The 20,244-nt window shown below is 43.0% G+C and overlaps 1 protein-coding gene and 1 long non-coding RNA gene across 8 annotated transcripts in view; one reads left to right on the top strand and one right to left on the bottom strand.

Annotated features, from left to right (window-relative positions):
• The window catches only part of LOC118370391 (actin-binding LIM protein 3-like), a 141,089-nt gene that overhangs the window by 92,245 nt on the left and 28,600 nt on the right, over positions 1-20,244 (top strand). For 5 of the 7 annotated variants that reach the window (XM_052457576.1, XM_052457570.1, XM_052457573.1 and 2 more), the window contains exons 7-11: positions 2,891-2,978; positions 5,890-5,948; positions 6,259-6,330; positions 17,698-17,853; positions 18,426-18,455. In XM_052457576.1, coding sequence (XP_052313536.1) covers positions 2,891-2,978; positions 5,890-5,948; positions 6,259-6,330; positions 17,698-17,853; positions 18,426-18,455 — 405 coding nt within the window. The remainder of the gene's footprint in view (positions 1-2,890; positions 2,979-5,889; positions 5,949-6,258; positions 6,331-17,697; positions 17,854-18,425; positions 18,456-20,244) is intronic. The other 2 variants (XM_052457575.1, XM_052457574.1) reach the window with 1 other exon arrangement.
• On the bottom strand, positions 581-1,690 carry LOC127906273 (uncharacterized). Its single transcript, XR_008060697.1, has 4 exons — positions 1,600-1,690; positions 1,015-1,274; positions 820-949; positions 581-752 (listed from the first exon to the last, which is right to left on the bottom strand). It is a non-coding gene; the product is annotated as an uncharacterized LOC127906273 (long non-coding RNA).

Genomic DNA, 20,244 nt, shown 5'->3' with positions numbered 1-20,244 from the left:
ACACAGTGGCTAATTGAATCTACTTGGACACTTGGACACACAGTGGCTAATTGAATCTACTGGAGTGTGTGTATAAAACATTGTGAAAGGCACACCTTGGACACACAGTGGCTAATTGAATCTACTGGAGTGTGTGTATTAAACATTGTGAAAGGCACACCTTGGACACACAGTGGCTAATTGAATCTACTGGAGTGTGTGTATAAAACATTGTGAAAGGCACACCTTGGACACACAGTGGCTAATTGAATCTACTGGAGTGTGTGTATTAAACATTGTGAAAGGCACACCTTGGACACACAGTGGCTAATTGAATCTACTGGAGTGTGTGTACCTTAAACATTAATTGAATCTAGGCACACCTTGGACACACAGTGGCTAATTGAATCTACTGGCGTGTGTGTATAAAACATTGTGAAAGGCACACCTTGGACACACAGTGGCTAATTGAATCTACTGGCGTGTGTGTATAAAACATTGTGAATGGCACACCTTGGACACACAGTGGCTCATTGAATCTACTGGAGTGTGTGTATAAAACATTGTGAAAGGCACACCTTGGACACACAGTGGCTAATTGAATCTACTGGTGGGTGTGTATAAAACATTGTGAAAGGCACACCTTGGACACACAGTGGCTAATTGAATCTACTGGCGTGTGTGTATAAAACATTGTGAAAGGCACACCTTGGACACACAGTGGCTAATTGAATCTACTGGCGTGTGTGTATAAAACATTGTGAAAGGCACACCTTGGACACACAGTGGCTAATTGAATCTACTGGCGTGTGTGTATAAAACATTGTGAAAGGCATCTACCTTGGACACACAGTGGCTAATTGAATCTACTGGCGTGTGTGTATAAAACATTGTGAAAGGCACACCTTGGACACACAGTGGCTAATTGAATCTACTGGCGTGTGTGTATAAAACATTGTGAAAGGCACACCTTGGACACACAGTGGCTAATTGAATCTACTGGCGGGTGTGTATAAAACATTGTGAAAGGCACACCTTGGACACACAGTGGCTAATTGAATCTACTGGCGTGTGTGTATAAAACATTGTGAAAGGCACACCTTGGACACACAGTGGCTAATTGAATCTACTGGCGTGTGTGTATAAAACATTGTGAAAGGCACACCTTGGACACACAGTGGCTAATTGAATCTACTGGCGTGTGTGTATAAAACATTGTGAAAGGCACACCTTGGACACACAGTGGCTAATTGAATCTACTGGCGTGTGTGTATAAAACATTGTGAAAGGCACACCTTGGACACAGAGTGACTAATTGAATCTACTGGCGTGTGTGTATAAAACATTGTGAAAGGCACACCTTGGACACACAGTGGCTAATTGAATCTACTGGTGGGTGTGTGGACACAGAGTGACTAATTGAAACATTGTGAAAGGCACACCTTGGACACACAGTGGCTCATTGAATCTACTGGAGTTGTGTATAAAACATTGTGAAAGGCACACCTGGACACAGAGTGGCTAATTGAATCTACTGGCGTGTGTGTATAAAACATTGTGAAAGGCACATAAAACATTGAATCTACTGAGTGTGTGTATAAAACATTGTGAAAGGCACACCTTGGACACACAGTGGCTAATTGAATCTACTGGCGTGTGTGTATAAAACATTGTGAAAGGCACACCTTGGACACAGAGTGACTAATTGAATCTACTGGCGTGTGTGTATAAAACATTGTGAAAGGCACACCTTGGACACACAGTGGCTAATTGAATCTACTGGTGGGTGTGTATTAAACATTGTGAAAGGCACACCTTGGACACACAGTGGCTAATTGAATCTACTGGCGCGTGTGTATAAAACATTGTGAAAGGCACACCTTGGACACATAGTGGCTCATTGAATCTACTGGCGTGTGTGTATAAAACATTGTGAAAGGCACACCTTGGACACACAGTGGCTAATTGAATCTACTGGCGTGTGTGTATAAAACATTATGAAAGGCACACCTTGGACACACAGTGGCTAATTGAAACGGACTTAATCACTGATTGATTATGAAATTGCTTTGGAAGAGAGTGGAATTGGAATGTCCAATTACTGGAGCTGTGTCTGAGTAGCATCCATCACTTACATGCCTTTTCTCTTCTTTCTCTTTTTCCATCTTCTCACCTCCGCGCCTTAAATCACCTGGGCTGGAACCATCTTATATCTTCTGAAATCCACTCCCAATGATGCATTTTTCTCTCACTCTCTTTCCCTCTCTTTTTCCTTCACTCTTTCCCTCTCTATTTCCTTCACTCTTTCTCTCGTCTTGATCTCTCTCTTCATCCCTCCCTCCCTCCCTCTCTCACTCTCTCTCAATTCAATTCAAAGGGCTTTATTGGCATGGGTAAAATATAATAAACAAAAGTAAAAATAATCAATCAAAAATGTACAGTAAACATTACACTCACAAGTTTCAAAGGAATAGACACATTTCAAATGTCATAGTATGGCTACAGTATGTACAGTGTTATAATGATGTGCAGATAGATAAAGTACAAAAGGGAAAATAAATAAACATAAATATGGGTTGAATTTACAATGGTGTTTATTCTTCACTGGTTGCTCTTTTCTTCTCTCTCTCTCTAATATAATAATAATAATAATATATGCCATTTAGCTGACGCTTTTATCCAAAGCGACTTACAGTCATGTGTGCATACATTCTACGTATGGGTGGTCCCGGGAATCGAACCCACTACCCTGGCGTTACAAGCGCCATGCTCTACCAACTGAGCCACAGAAGGATCTCTCTCTCTCTCCTCTCTCTCTCTCTCTCTCTCGCTCTGCCCCTCTTTCTATATCCCTCTCTTTCTGCCTCTCTCCCCCTCTCTCTCTTTCTCTCTCTGTCTCTCTGTCTCTCAGGCAGGAGGAAAGCACTACCACCCCAGCTGTGCCCGTTGTGCCCGTTGTCAGATGATGTTTACAGAAGGAGAGGAGATGTACCTGACAGGTAAAAGTAAAGGCTCTTTTCCTGTTGACGATAATAACATCATGATTTACTTTGATGTGCTGTATCATTAACTTTAATGCACTTTGATGGTGAGCCCTATTCACTTGTGCAATTCAGTGGTAATTTGCTCTTGGGTGATAATAACCCTTCCCTAAAATAACACAAAGTAACATCCATTCTCTAAAATGGATTTCCAGACATCATGCACTTCCAAAACTCAGTATAGGATGAATAGGACAAACTCCTCAGTTCAGACTGTTATTCAGCAGGGCCTTGGCCTGCCATTACTTTGAATTCTGACAGTTTCATAAACAGTCTCCCACCATTATTGATCACAGCGATACTGTACATAATTGAATAGGCTGGCCTTAACTGACTCTTCTACAGAGCCTCTGATGGCCACTCAATACAGTACACTCTGTTCAGCTACTATAGCTCGCTGTGAAGAAAGTTAAAGTGGTCTGCCTGGCTTCTCATCGCCCGTTAGCTCCATCATTATATGCAGTCTTCGTCCCAGAGGCCACCCTATTCTCTATATAGGGTACTACTGGTCAAAAGTAGTGCACAGACAATCAGACAATGCTAACCCATGCTACTCCACATTATTAACATGCTACTCTGAATCACGGCGAGACCGCTAACACACAACATTAGCATATTGCAACACAAGAGCATGCAGCCCCCAAGGTTATGTTTCCCCTGGATGGTTCATTTAAGAGGGGGGGCATCAAGGAGGACTGAGTGATCGGGGCCAGTGAATCAATCCAACACACTCTGACTGCATGGCTGGACTGAGAAGTGGCAAATTGTTAAAGGTAGAGATTGATCCTACAGAGCATGCCATGTGGCCGGCCTCCCCTATTGCTTCGGCCCCTGATATTCACTACATATGTCAACACCGCAGCATAGCGGTTCCTCAACAACATTAAAGGAAAATTCCACCCAAAAACTATATTTTGGTAGTTGTTTCATTAGTCCATTGTATATAGTCCCAAAATGATTTGAATGTCAGCAAAAGGTTTTTCAAGATACAGTATATAACTTTCAAAATACAGAAATACAGCAGGTATGATACATTTTGCATCATATGATGCAAAACGCACAATATGTTTTCCTTTAACCTGCTGGAGGTAGAAAGAAGCCTTTCAGGTGTTAGAAAAAATGATCCAACAAAATTCTCCAATTTACAGATGGGGGGCATCGCTATCATACTGGGCATAAAATACAACGGCTACAGCTGCCCCAATCTGCAAACATATCGGGGAAAACCTGAACGTAGAGTTTGCAAAGACCCTCCTCAATCCGGCCCCCTACCACCAAGTGCTGTCGTGCTGTCCCCGAACACAGCTCCATCTCGTCGTGTTACCCGGTCCTCAACAATGTTGAAACCCATCAGGTGCAGAACCAAAGCAGCACAATGCCATACGTGACTATGCTACTCAACCACTAAGCTATGGACTACCACTCCTGTCTTACCGTTAGCACTGACGGTTTTCCTAAATATATCTATTTTGAGTTGTAGTTTTTATTGTGTCGATGATTTTCTTGTGCACAGTGTATTTATGTAAATTCTGTCAAATAATTCAGCATCGGCTGCTGTTGATACTTTGTCATTTCGAATTTGTGAAGAACAAAATAAAACATTCTATGGAGCCTTTGTTCTGATTTGTCTCTGCCTTAAGGCTGCTACCTCTCAGGTTTAGCTATTTAGATAGTGTAGCTACAGTATTTCTACCTATTTTCAGAGTGGGTTGAAAAGCATTCTTTATTTATTTATTTTTTTAAAGTTTAATGCGTTTTTGTAAAAGGTTAATGCATTTAAGTTGATGCGAATTAGATATATTTCCTGTAACCCTTCATTCACAATTAGAGTTACTGAGGTTGTGTTAGGAATCCTGGGGAGGAGACTTCCTCTCACAACATTCATGCAGGAAGTTTTGAAGGGGTCTAACTATCGATTGAGGGAGATAGGCCGAGGTGCTGTTGAGCGTCAAATGCATGGTGGGTGGACTATTGATTCCCACAGATCGTGCTGTAGGCCTATCTATGGCTGTGCTCGATTTATAGGACCGATATTAACTGTAGATTGTAAGCATGGCATCCTAATTGAATTGACTGGAGGCCAAATGCTGCATTCTGTACCGGCTTCCCGCAATGCTTCTGATGTGGAACGTGATATCCAGGCAGGCTGCCACTCAGTCCCGCGTACAGTAACAGTGGTGTATCGCCCTAGAGCCTGGGGAAACCGGATGTATGAGAGGAAGTACCTGGTACTCTCTCATTATCATTATTTGTTAATATGCACTGAGGAGCACTGAGGAGGAGCATGACATTAGTGGTTTAGTGTTTACATCCCTCCCAGGAAGAACTAGAATGAGATAACATTTGAGTCTATCTCGCCGTGTGTGTGTGTGTGTGTGTGTGTGTGTGTGTGTGTGTGTGTGTGTGTGTGTGTGTGTGTGTGTGTGTGTGTGTGTGTGTGTGTGTGTGTGTGTGTGTGTGTGTGTGTGTGTGTGTGTGTGTGTGTGTGAAAAAGCGGGCGTGGGAGCGGAAGGGGAGAGAGAGGGAAAAGAGAGAGGGAGAGTTACGACTTCAGCCTCCAAGCCTCTCTCAGATAATGTACTCTAGGTCACCTTTGATGTATGGCTGTTGTTGAGAAGTGCTGATCTACTGACACATGCGTTTGATCGGTGTGTGTTAAAAAGTTTGCGAACACGAGACACTGTAAAAACTTTTCTGAGCTGTGAGCCGCAGAAGAACTGTGGCCTTCTTCTCCAGTCATCAATAATGAAAAGAACCCCGGTGGTTTTACTGTATTGTAATTGCAATAGCCGTTGTGTGGTGGAATGAATGTGAAGTTTTTTAGTTTTTTTTAGCCGTATGTTTGATTGCGGATGTGTCCCCGCTACAGGTTCCGAGGTGTGGCATCCCATGTGTAAACAAGCAGCACGGCTGGAGAAGAAACTCAGGGTGAGTAGAACCCTGTGTCTCTGTCTCCCTTCCTGTTAGTAACACGTTGACCTCAACTATAAAACACCACTATTACACTACTATATCCGCCTAGAAACTCCTGCAGTTTAGTCCGAACTGAATCCCTCGCGTTCCTATTCTTGGACTAAGATGACGTGTCAGGCTGGGGGTATAATCACGCAGCCTCGCGGTAGGGAGAGGATCTGAGGTAAATGCAGGGGTGTTGTTGTTTGTCTCCCTCAGAGGTAGTCTGGCCTCTGCAGGCTTACTCTGACACACATGGTGCGCGTGTGTGTGTTTGTTCCCACAGTTAAGACGAACCTCTGAGGCCTCCATTTCCCCCCCTGGCTCCAGCATCGGTTCCCCGAGCCGCGTCATCTGTGTGAGTAGTCTGTCGCCAAGGCATCGCCATGGTTACTTGTTTACACGTACACCTTCTGTTGGCTGCCAGCCTGTCTTGGAGGCGTAGCCCCCTTTGCAGGACCTGTCACTCAGAGCCATCAGTCATTCACATGGGTCGACAGTCCACCATGTGCGGTTGTGGGTTTATGTCATTTATGGGGTCTGCTTCAGGTGTTTGTATGTCTGTTTGAGACAACAGTGTTTGTTATATCCAACGTATTATTGATGTATGTTTAAAGTAGGTTCACATACTTTCTCCATTGTTGATTGTTGCACTGTGAAGCTGACATTCGGTATACTCTTTATTCCACTGTAGACGAAAGCAACCATGGTAAAGATCTTGTTTAGAGACATCTGCTGTCGTTGAGTTGAGTGTGTGTTGAGCCTAAAGAGGTCCTTTAAATGATCAATAAAACGTCACAGTACGGTGCCAAGCGTTCAATTTGGCTGCTGGGGAGCAAGGAGAACCCCGGCTCCGCACAAAACCATTGACAACCACGTGCCGTTTTCAAAGGGGATTGTTAAATCAATGTTAGAACTATTTGGTTTTAATATCATCACCTCTTGAAGAGAATAGTCAGAACTACACATTTCCACATGATTCCACATTTTAGCTCTATCACCATAGTTATACAGTAAGTAACTGTATGCTTTTCAGTTGATCACGTAATTTCAGATACGTGAGGGTAGCCTATCCATTTGACATGTAGCTAGCTAACTAGCTAGCTAAGCAAACAGCGTGCCATTTAGCTTGCTTCATCAGAGACTTTTGGAAAGAGCTTGAATTCGGTAAGTCCTTGTCCTGGTAAAGTTGTCAGTCGGACTACTGTCATCACCACTATAGAAGGCTGCCACGCCCTGACCTTAGTATTCTTTGTTTTCTTTATTATTTTGGTTAGGTCAGGGTGTGACATGGGTGATGTATGTGTTTTTGTACTGTCTAGGGGTTTTGCATGTTTATGGGGGTGTATACTATCTAGGTGTTTATGTATGTCTATGGTTGCCTACATTGGTTCTCAATTGGAGGCAGCTGTTTATCGTTGTCTCTGATTGGGAACCATATTTAGGCAGCCATCTTCTTTGGCTATTTCGTGGGTTATTGTCTATGTGTTTAGTTGCCTGTGTCAGCACTATAGTTAGCGTCTCGTTTGTTTATGTGTTTCTTCCTCGTCATTAAAGTAACATGTATTCATATCACGCTGCGCCTTGGTCTCTTCCATTCAACGAACGTGACAATGGCAAGCAAATTAAACTATATTTGGATATAGCCATCTCATATATCCACTAAAAGTTAGCTTGTTAACTAGTCAAATTGATCCTTTCTTTGCCAGCTAGACAATTTGACGTGGTCCATCAATCAATGCAACCTATCATGTCTGGAAGCAAAAATTGGGATTAAACACTCTTTATAACAATGTAAAAAACGGTGATGTTTGCTAACTTCGCTAGTTAGGCCTAATTGGATACAAAATTATATTAGGAGGCCTCCCGAGTGGCACAGTGATCTAAGGCACTGCATAGCAGTGTTTGCGGCGTCACTATAGCCAGGCTGTGTCACAACCGTCCGTGACCGTGCTGCACACAATTGGCCCGTCGTCGGTTCGGGGAGGGTTTGGCCAGGGGGGGCTTTAATTAGCTCATAAAATAAACTCAGCAAAAAAAGAAACGTCCCTTTTTCAGGACCCTGTGTTTCAAAGATCATTTGTAAAAATCCAAATAACTTCACAGATCTTCATTGTAACGGGATTAAACACTGTTTCCCATGCTTGTTCAATGAACCATAAACAATTAATGAACATGCACCTGTGGAACGGTTGTTAAGACACTTACAGATGGTAGGCAATTTAAGGTCACAGTTATGAAAGCTTAGGACACTAAAGAAGCCTTTCTACTGACTCTGAAAAACACCAAAAGAAAGATGCCCAGGGTCCCTGCTCATCTGCATAAATGTGCCTTAGGCATGCTGCAAGGAGGCATGAGGACTACAGATGTGGCCAGGGCAATAAAATGCAATGCCCGTACTGTGAGAAGCCTAAGACGGCGCTACAGAGAGACGGGACAGACAGCTGATCGTCCTCGCATAGGCAGACCAAGTGTAACAACACCTGCACAGGATCGGTACATCCAAGCATCACATCTGCGGTACAGGTACAGGATGGCAACAACAACTGCCCGAGTTACATTACATTTACATTTAAGTCATTTAGCAGACGCTCTTATCCAGAGCGACTTACAAATTGGTGCATTCACCTTATGACATCCAGTGGAACAGCCACTTTACAATAGTGCATCTAAATCTTTTAAGGGGGGGGGGGGTGAGAAGGATTACTTTATCCTATCCTAGGTATTCCTTAAAGAGGTGGGGTTTCAGGTGTCTCCGGAAGGTGGTGATTGACTCCGCTGTCCTGGCGTCGTGAGGGAGTTTGTTACACCAGGAACGCACAATCCCTCCATCAGTGCTCAGACTGTCCGCAATAGGCTGAGAGAGGCTGGACTGAAGGCTTGTAGGCCTGTTGTAAGGCAGGTCCTCACCAGACATCACCGACAACAACGTCGCCTATGGGCACAAACCCACCGTCGCTGGACCAGACAGGACAGGCAAAAAGTGCTCTTCGCTGACGAGTCGCGGTTTTGTCTCACCAGGGGTGATGGTCGGATTCGCATTTATCGTCAAAGGAATGAGCATCACAACGAGGCATATACACAGGAGCGGGATCGATTTAGAGGTGGAGGGTCTGTCATGGTCTGGGGCGGTGTGTCATAGCATCATCGGACTGAGCTTGTTGTCATTGCAGGCAATCTCAACTCTGTGCGTTACAGGGAAGATATCCTCCTTCCTCATGTGGTACCCTTCCTGTATGCTCATCCTGACATGACCCTCCAGCCTGACAATGCCACCAGCCATACCGCTTGTTCTGTGCGTGATTTCCTGCAAGACAGAAATGTCGGTGTTATGCCATGGCCAGCGAAGAGGCCGGATCTTAATCCCATTGAGCACGTCTGGGACCTGTTGGATCGGAGGGTGAGGGCTAGGGCCATTCCCCCCAGAAATGTGTGGGAACTTGCAGGTGCCTTGGTGGAAGAGTGGGGTAACATATCACAGCAAGAACTGTCAAATCTGCAGAACTTAATGCAGCTATTGGCCACTCTAGATACTGACTGTTACTTTTGATTTTGACCCCTACTTTTGTTCAGGGACACATTATTCCATTTCGGTTAGTCACATGTCTGTGGAACTTGTTCAGTTTACGTCTTCAGTTGTTGAATCTTGCTATGTTCATACAAATATTTACACATGTTAAGTTTTCTGAAAATAAACACAGTTGACAGTGAGGACATTTCTTTTTTGCTGAGTTTAAATACACTACAAGTCAAACGTTTGGACACACACCTACTCATATAAGGGTTTTTCATAATTTTTTCTCTTTTCTACATTGTGGAATAATAGTGAAGACACCAAATATTTGAAATAACACAAATGGAATCATGTAGTAACCAAAAACTGTTCAACAAATCAAAATATATTTTACATTCTTCAAAGTAGCCTCTCTTTGCCTTGATGGAAGCTTTGCACACTCTTGGCAATCTGTCAACGAGCTTCACCTGGAATTCTTTTCCAACAGTCTTGAAGGAGTTCCCACATATGCTGAGCACCTGTTGGCTGCTTTTCCTTCACTCTGCGGTCCGACTCATCCCAAACCATCTCAATTTGTTTGAGGTGTGGAGGATTGTGGAGGCCAGGTCATCTGATGCAGCACTCCATCACTCTCCTTTTTGGTAGAATAGCCCTTACACAGCCAGGAGGTGTGATGGGTCATTGTCCTGTGATGAGTCAATGTGCGCCGACAGGCTGCTTGACAGGTAGTGCCCGCATACAGCAGGATGGGAAATTAACCTAAACCACTCAACTATCCAATTAATGGTGGTAAATTGAGCGATATCGTAAGGCTACACTCATGTATCTGAAATGACATGATCAATTAATCTTTACTGATCATGAAAAACATGCAGTTACTTGATGTATAATTGATGATTGAGCTAAATGTCCACAATTGTGACCGACCATCTCGATTCATCTTATAGTGCAAAATTTTTAAATCTTTTTTTTTCATTGGATAAAAGTAGAGACTCAGAGCTACAAAATGGTATATCATACACTGCAGTTGAGGAACAATAGGAAAGTAATTATGCTTTAAAAGTTGATAAACTTGCAACCCCACTTTGAGAAAATGGCCCTTGAATGTTTTGGTACAGCTACTTGAGTGCTCTTTTTTTGACTACAGCGATTCAGTGTCTTAAGCCTTAGCCCCATCCATCTCTTTAAGGATTCACGTGAGGCCACGTGTTAAACAGAGTGATTAAGGGAGTGTAAACAACCAAATATTTAAAAACTAAAAGTGGTGAAAGTAGTAGCCTACATAAGGCAAAACACCAGGTAAAAATACACTTTATCTGATCCTTGACCTACAGTATATCCTAATCTGACTTTGGTGCAGGTCATGCTGTTCTTCACATTACCGTCTCTGGTAAACACACACTATATCAAATCAAATCAAATGTTATTTGTCACATACACATGGTTAGCAGATGTTAATGTCAGTGTAGCGAAATGCTTGTGCTTCTAGTTCCGACCATGCAGTAATATCTAACAGCTAATCTAACCTAACAATTTCACAACAACTACCTTATACACACAAGTGTAAAGGAATGAATAAGACTATGTACATAAGAAATATATGAATGAGTGATTGCTGAACGGCATAGATGCAGTATATGGTATAGAGTACAGTATATACATTTGAGATGAATAATGTAGGGTATTAAACATTATATAAATTGGCATTGTTTAAAGTGGCTAGTGATACATTTATTACATAAATGTTTCATTATTAAAGTGGCTAGAGATGAGTCAGTATGTTGGCAGCAGCCACTCAATGTTAGTAATGGCTGTTTCACAGTCTGCTGGCCTTGAGATAGAAGCTGTTTTTCAGTCTCTCAGTCCCTGCTTTGATGCACCTGTACTGACCTCACCTTCTTTATGGTAACAGGGTGAACAGGCAGTGGCTCGGGTGGTTGTTGTCCTTGATGATCTTTATGGCCTTCCTGTGACATCGGTGGTGTAGGTGTCCTGGAGGGCAGGTAGTTTGCCCCTGGTGATGCGTTGTGCAGACCTCACTACCATCTGGAGAGCCTTACGGTTGTGGGCGGAGCAGTTGCCGTACCAGGCGGTGATGCAGCCCCACAGGATGCTCTCGATTGTGCATCTGTAAAAGTTTGATTGTTTTTGGTGATAAGTTCTTCAGCCTCCTGAGGTTGAAGAGGCGCTGCTGCGCCTTCTTTACCACACTATCTGTGTGGGTAGACCATTTCAGTTTGTCTGTGATGTGTACGACGCCGAGGAACTTAAAACTTTCCACCTTCTCCACTACTGTTCAGTCGATGTGGATAGGGGGCTGATCCCTCTGCTGTTTCCTTAAGTCCACAATCATCTCCTTTGTTTTGTTGACATTGAGTGTGAGGTTATTTTCCTGACACCACACTCCGAGGGCCCTCATCTCCTCCTTGTAGGCCGTCTCGTCGTTGTTGGTAATCAAGCCTACCACTGTAGTGGTCTGCAAACTTGATGATTGAGTTGGAGGCGTGCATGGCCACGCAGTCATGGGTGAACAGGGAGTACAGGAGAGGGCTGAGAATGCACCCTTGTGGGGTGTTGAGGATCAGCAGGGTGGAGATGTTGTTACCTACCCTCACCACCTGGGGGCGGCCCATCAGGATGTCCAGGACCCAGTTGCACAGGGAGGGGTCGAGACCCAGGGTCTCGAGTTTAATGACGAATTTGGAGGGTACTATGGTGTTAAATGCTAAGCTATAGTCGATGAACAGCATTCTTACATAGATGGGTTAGGGCAGTGTGCAGTGTGATTGCGATGTTGTTGTCTGTGGACCTTGGGGCGGTAAGCAATTTGGAGTGGGTCTAGGGAGTCAGGTAGGGTGGAGGTGATATGGTCCTTGACTAGTCTCTCAAAGCACTTCATGATGACGGAAGTGAGTGCTACAGGGTGATATTTATTTAGCTCAGTTACCTTAGCTTTCTTGGGAACAGGAACAATGCTGGCCCTCTTGAAGCATGTGGGAACAGCAGACTGGGATAAGGATTGATTGAATATGTCCGTAAACACACCAGTCAGCTGGTCTGCGCATGCTCTTAGGATGTGGCTGGGGATGCCCTCTGGGCCGGCAGCCTTGCGAGGGTTAACACATTTAAATGTTTTACTCACGTCGGCTGCAGTGAAGGAGAACCCACAGGTTTGGTAGCGGGCTGTGTCAGTGGCACTGTGTTGTCCTCAAAGCGAACAAAGAATTTGTTTCGTTTGTCTAGGAGCAAGACATCATGGTCCCCGACGGGGTTGGTTTTCCTTTTGTAGTCCGTGATGGACTGTAGACCCTGCCACATACCTCTCGTGTCTGAGCCGTTGAATTGTAAATCTACTTTGTCTCTATACTGACGCTTAGCTTCTTTGATTGCCTTGCGGAGGGAATAGCTGTTTATATTCGGTCATGTTTCCAGTCACCTTACCCTGAACTAAAGCAGTGCTTCGTGCTTTCAGTTTTGTGTGAATGCTGCCATCAATCCACAGTTTCTGGTTGGGGAATGTTTTAATAGACGCTGTGGGTACAACATCACCGATGCACTTGCTAATAAACTCGCTCACCGAATCAGCGTATATATATATATATAATAAAATAAAAGTTTATTTTGACACATGCACAGGACACAGAAGGTGTAAACAGTACAGCTAAATGGTTAATTGATATATTTGCATGGTAGCAATATCAAAGATAGTGTCCAGATAAAAATATTTTATAAATATTTTATAATTTTTAGATGATGCTTACCCAGACACACTTGTCTAAATTGATGAGTTAATGTGAAAGAAATGCTATAACCACCCCCAGCCACATCTAGCTAAGTGGATGGGTCACTATTATCTAGACATGTACACATGTTCATGAAATACAATAGATGGCCGTAATCACCCCCAGACACACCTGGCTAACTGGATGGATCATGTAATCATCTGGTGAAGTGGAGTTTTTTGTTGAGACATGTAGCTAGTTAGTGAGCTGAACAATGAACCATAATCCCAACCCATGCTACTAGCAATACAAACAGATTTCCATAGCTAGCCACCATGCATGAAATGCTAAAGTAGCTAAAGCTAACCAACTAGTTTCAATGTTAACTCGCTTGCTAACATTAGGGTATAACTAGCAATGCAAATGGATTTCTGAGATGCAAATAATATTACTACACAGATCATTCACGTAATGTTAGCTAGCAAAGCCAGCTTGTAATTTAACCATTTTATTTGTATTTACAGATGGCATGCAAGTTTGTTATTAATTAAGGCACAAGAAAGTGCATATGTTCCAGAAGGCATTTCTGCCAAAAAAATGCATTTTAATAAATAAATAAAAAATTACCTTCAAAGGACTCTCCAGTAAAGCGGTGATGTGCAACATATGCCTAGCTTCCTGAAACCGATAACAATTGTTTTGCGTAGAATAATCAGAAATGTGTAGTTCTGACTATGCTCTTCAGAAGGTGATGGATGTTGCAACCAAATAGTTAACATTTATTTAACAGTCCCTTGACAACGCCACGCAGTTGTCAATGGTTTTAGCAGAGCGGGGGTCTCGTTGCCCCTCAACAAGCAAATTGAATGCTCTGCACCTTATTGTGACATTTTATTGATAACAACCTATTCAATTGATAGAGGGACTATGTCATGAACCCTCAAAGTTCCAGAATGATATGGAAATGGCAGCCGTTGTTGTCAGGGAGAAATCCCAACCAGTCTAATAGCGGAGGTGAATAAATATGGCAGCCCTCATGCACTTACCACAAATTCTAAATATTTGCTAAGTTCGCCGTATTGTATATTGCTCTGTTAGTCTTTTTTTGTATGGTCGTTAGCAGAGTATACATGGCCCCAACTTTAGCTTCAAGATGCCAGCAATTTACAAAAAAAAAAGTATAAATAGATTGTGCTGATTTATTGGCGTAGTTTAAAAACCCAGTGGATAGTGCTAAAACAATGGCATCATATCTGAATTCTGCCATCTTTATCCACATTCGCCATTTGAATAAATGGCAGTAGAGGCATAGATGGTGGATTTCCTGATTTTACTTAAAAGGCATGTCCTGATTTTAAATAAAAGTAAGGCATGTGATGTATCAGAAATCTGTGCAATATTATTATTTTCTCACCAAAATGTGTCATATAATTCAAAATACAGTTTATGCATGTTTTATACACATGTTCTGTATATATAGCCTATGAAATATATGTAAACAGACCATAAATGTCTCAGGAGCCATTCTTGCGAACATTAGAAAAAGTTTAAAGGCCCCCACCAGAGGGCAATGCTGCCCCTATTTCAACGTAATTCCTGTCCAATAGCATAAATTGTCCTTTAGGTTCTACCTACGAAGAATGACTCAGGCTGCTAATACAAATTCCAGAATTGAGGATGGGAACGTTGTGGTGATTTCCATGTGAAGTGTTGAAATATTGTGTTGAAATGTTATGGGGGCACTGACATCTGTTAATGTAGCTAGCTAGCATGCTAACCGTATCTAGCTACCTCATTTCTTTTTTTTATTTAACCTTCATTTTACTAATGTTATCTGGTTTTCTTACACCTTGTTCAAAAGATTAGCCGGATTTGTCATAAGCATGTAGGGAAAACTTTGCCACTTTGTCATCTTTGGCCCTATGCTATCCTCACCAGCCGGCTGTGATTAGATCCAAGTCAAATTCCGTATCAACCTATTAAAATCGTTAATGGACGTCATAGAACACTTTTCCATGAGAGCGTCCTTAACAGCAGTCAAACAGCACATTCTGCTGTTACTAAAACACACATTTTCAATTGGATGAATAGCTCAGTGTTGTGATCCTGGTTCCTGGTGATTTTTGATGTTTGCGGCAAGTTTGAATCCTATCTGAGATACCTTATATATACAAAAGCATGTGGACACCCCTTCAAATTGGTACTGACAGGTGTATAAAATCGAGCACACAGCAATGCAATCTCCATAGACAAACACTGTCAGTAAAATGACCCTACTGAAGAGCTTAGTGACTTTCATCGTGGCACCGTCATAGGATGCCATCTTTTCAACAAGTAAGTTAGTCAAACTTCTGCCCTGCTAGAGCTGCCCTGGTCAACTGTAAGTGCTGTTATTGTGAGGTGAAAACGCCGAGGAGAAACAACGGCTCAGCCGCGAAGTGGTAGGCCGCACAAGCCCACAGAGTGGAACCGCCAAGTGCTGAAGCGCGCAGCGCACAAAAATTGTCTGTCCTCGGTTGCAACACTCACTACCAAATTCCAAACTACCTCTGGAAGCAATGTCAGGACAAAAACTGTTCGTCAGGAGCTTCATGAAATGGGTTTCCATGGCCGAGCAGCCGCACACAAGCCTAAGATCACCATGCGCAATGCCAAGCGTCGGCTGGAGTGGTGTAAAGCTCGCTGCCATTGAATTCTGGAGCAGTGGAAACGCGTTCTCTTTCGTGATGAATCACGCTTCACCATCTGGCAGTCCGATGAACGAATCTGGGTTTGGCGGATGCCAGGCGAACGCTACCTTACCCAATGCATAGAGCCAACTGTAAAGTTTGGTGAAAGAGGAATAATAGTCTAGGGCTGTTTTTCATGGTTCGGGCTAGGCCCCTTAGTTCCAGTGAAGGAGAATCTTAACACTACAGCATACAATGACGTTCTAGACGATTCTGTGCTTCCAACTTTGTGGCAACAGTTTGGGGAAGGCCCTTTCCTGTTTCAGCATGACAATGACCTCGTGCACAAAGTGAGGTCCATACAGAAATGCTTTGTCGAGATCGGTGTGGAAGAACTTGACTGGCCTGTACAGAGCCCTGACCTAATCGCCCCAACACTAATGCTCTTGTGGCTGAACGGAAGCAAGTCCCCGCAGCAATGTTCCAACTTCTAGTGGAAAGCCTTCCCAGAAAAGTTGTGTCTGAAATAGCAGCAGAGGGGGAACGAACTCCATACTATTGCCAATCATTTTGGAATGAGATGTTCGACATGCAGGTGTCCACATACTTTTGGTTATGTAGTGTATATATATTCTTATTTGAAAAGTACAATTACATTTATTGTGTTAATGTGTTGTGAAGAGAAGATAAGTGCAGCTTAAACTCTGTAAATGAAGATTACGAATACATTTATGAGAAGGTTCTTCTTGGAGTCCCTCTTGCAGACTGACACATAGGGGGGCGGCAGGGTAGCCTAGTGGTTTGAGCGTTGGACTAGGATTGTTGCAAGTTCAAACCCCTGAGCTGACAAGGTACAAATCTGTCGTTCTGCCCCTGAACAGGCAGTTAACCCACTGTTCCTAGGCCATCATTGAAAATAAGAATTTGTTCTTAACTGACTTGCCTAGTTAAATAAAGGTAAATTAAAAAATTAAAAAATAGGCTACTGGCACGGCTACATAAATAATCGTCACTACTATAGGGTATATTACTTAGACTTGTAGGCCTACACTAACATGTACCATATGTTATATGCATTATTATAATAATCCACTTCGTCACGTATCACACAGACCAGTGGTGAACAGTGTTTTCCTGAACAATAATGCTTGATAGAAGGGGGATCAAACCCACGGTTAATGGGCACTTCATTTTCAAGTCAACCAATTTAGCAGTGTGAACCACCAGGAAAGCAATGACAGTTACTGTACATGGCAGCTTTTTGACAAGTCCATAAGGTTCTTAACATTTTTATCTATTTATCTCTTTAAAATCTTTGTGGGGACAATGTACAATGAACTTCAATGTTGTATAGATCTCCTTGATCTTTTCTTAACTTTAACATTTCAACATCATCAAATAACCTCTGCTTAGTCTAATACGGTGACAGCTAAAAGATACCAAAAATAATTTAGTCCAATCAAAATAAGCTAAACATGATGGGACTGTCCATAGTACAGATTTGTGTGTGTGTGTGTGTGTGTGTGTGTGTGTGTGTGTGTGTGTGTGTGTGTGTGTGTGTGTGTGTGTGTGTGTGTGTGTGTGTGTGTGTGTGTGTGTGTGTGTGTGTGTGTGTGTGTGTGTGTGTGTGTGTGTGTGTGTGTGTGTTCGAGCTTCTGTCTTACCCAGGATGCCATCAGCAGCTTGCGGCTGACCCTGATTTGGCCTCCCCTCCGGATTTCTCTGTCTGTCAACGCAAGCTTCGTCCTCTCTCTCTCTCTGTCTCACGCCTGCTTCTCTGTCTTCAACTTGTTCTGTCTTGTTCTGTGTCCTTTCTCCAGGCCAAAGTGGAAAACAAGGTCCTAAATTACAAAGATCTGGCCGCTCTGCCTAAGATTAAAGCTATTTATGACGTGCAGCGGCCCGATCTCATTCCCTATGAGTCTTATCACAGATACTCCTCTGATGACAGGCTAGAACGCTACAGCTATGGGGAGGTACTGAGACGCTAGTGCTAATCTAGTTGCCTTTTATGTGTGTGGGTGTGTGGGTGTGGGTGTGTGATGCCCCTGCATTGTGCCTGCCATCTCTGTGTCTCCCTGTTGCTACATCCCCCCCAGCTTACCACTTTAGCCCCTGTATGGTTGTACCGTGGTCACGTCGCGCACCATCTTAAAACATGACTACATCCTTGTGAGTCTCCTGCTTTGGTCACAGATTTGAATTGATCTTTGAGAGACACTCAACAATAAATAATGTCAATTAAGCTTTATGTTTTCACGCCAAGGCCTCTCTTAACTATTAAATTTAGATTACTTCACACCAGTAAACCAAAGCCACAGACACAATGGATTCCTCATGTTTACTGTCAGATTTCATATGTGCTTGTCTTAACGTAATAACTTTATGAACAACTACACAGAAAATTGACTTATTATTCAGTCATATTATTTGTGGTTTAGTAAGCTCACAAGTCTCATTTGAATAGCACACTGCTAAATAATTCTGGAGAGCATGATGCTATTGACTGACTGATTCCAACTCCTCTATTCATTCCTCTTCTCCACAGTCTCTGGGAACTCTCTCTCCACACTCTCAGGTAATTACATTCCATACACTACTGCACTGAATCAGTTGACAGATGGTGTCACGCCCTGACCGTAGAGATCTTTTTATTCTCTATGTTTGGTTGGTCAGGGTGTGACTCGGGTGGGGAACTCTATGTTCTGTGTTTCTATGTTTTGGCCGGGTATGGTTCTCAATCAGGGACAGTTGTCTATCGTTGTCTCTGATTGGGAATCATACTTAGGCAGACTTTTTTCCCTTTTGTATTTTGTGGGTAGTCGTTTTTGTTGTTTCTTGTTTTGTTGGTGACATTTATAATAAAGAAAAATGTACGCTCACCACGCTGCACCTCGGTCCGGTCATTTCCACGATTTCGACGAGCGTAACAGATTGCTGAAGAGGAATAAGTCTGGGATGGGCATATTTGGATTGTGTACACTGTATGTGTGATATATTTGGGTCCATGTGGCCTTAGAAGGGACTCAATTGACTCAATTAAAACTCTCATTGGACTTGATTAAATAAAGTGAGTTGTTAGATGAAAGAAAGAAAAAAGTGAATAGTGTGTCTAGAGGGCAATGTTTTGATATACAGTGCCCTTTCGGAAAGTATTCAGACCCCTTGCCTTTTTCCAAGCTACATACGTTTTCCAACCTACAATGTGAATGTTTAAATTATGTATTCAATATAGACAAGAAAAATACAATAATTTGTGTGTTATTAGTTTAAGCACACTATGTTTGTCTATTGTTGTGACTTGGATGAAGATCAGATCAAATTTGATGACCAATTTATGCAGAAATCCAGGTAATTCCAAAGGGTTCACATACTTTTTCTTGCCACTGTATATAAGATCCCACAGTTGAAGGTGCATGTCAGAGCAAAAACCAAGTAATGAGGTCGAAGGAATTGTCTGTAGAGCAGGATTGTGTCAAGGTACAGATCTGGGGAAGGGTACCAAAACGTTCTGCAGCATTGAAGGTCCCCAAGAACACAGTGGCCTTCATCATTCTTAAATGGAAGAAGTTTGGAACCACCAAGACTCTTCCTAGAGCTGACCGCCCGGCCAAACTGTGCAATCGAGGAGAAGGCCTTCAGGGAGGTGACCAAGAACCTGATGGTCACTCTGACAGAGCTCTAGATTTCCTCTGTGGAGATGGGAGAACCTTCCAGAATGACAATCATCTCTGCAGCACTCCACCAATCAGGCCTTTATTGTAAAGTGGTCAGATGAAAGCCACTCCTCAGTAAGGCACATGACAGCCCTCGTGGAGTTTGCCCAAAGGAACCTAAAGACTCTCAGACCATGAGAAACAAGATTCTCAGGTCTGATGAAACTAAGATTGAACTCTGAATGCCAAATGTCACATCTGAAGGAAGCCTGGCACCATCCCTACAGGGAAGCAAGGTAGTGGGGATGTTTTTCAGCAGCAGGGACTGGGAGACTATTCAGGGTTGAGGAAACGGAGCAAAGTACAGAGAGATTCTTGATGAAAACCTGATCCAGAGCGCTCAGGACCTCAGATTGGAGCGAATGTTCACCTTCCAACAGGACAGGTGAACATTCAAGACTACGCAGGAGTGGCTTCGAGACAAATTTCTGAATGTCCTTGAGTGGCAAAGCCAGAGACCGGACTTGAGCCCAATCGAACTTCTCTGGAGAGAAGGAATGGAATGCTCTCCATTCAACCTGAAAGAGCTTGAGAGGATCTTCAGGGAAGAATGGGAGAACTCCTCAAATACAGGTATGCCAAGCTTGTAGCGTCATTACCCAAGAAGACTCAAGGCTGTAATCACTGCAATAGGTGCTTCAACAAAGTGCA

Source organism: Oncorhynchus keta, chromosome 12, assembly GCF_023373465.1.
Source record: "Oncorhynchus keta strain PuntledgeMale-10-30-2019 chromosome 12, Oket_V2, whole genome shotgun sequence".
Lineage (NCBI taxonomy): Eukaryota > Metazoa > Chordata > Actinopteri > Salmoniformes > Salmonidae > Oncorhynchus > Oncorhynchus keta.
This window is presented reverse-complemented; position numbering and strand designations above follow the sequence as displayed.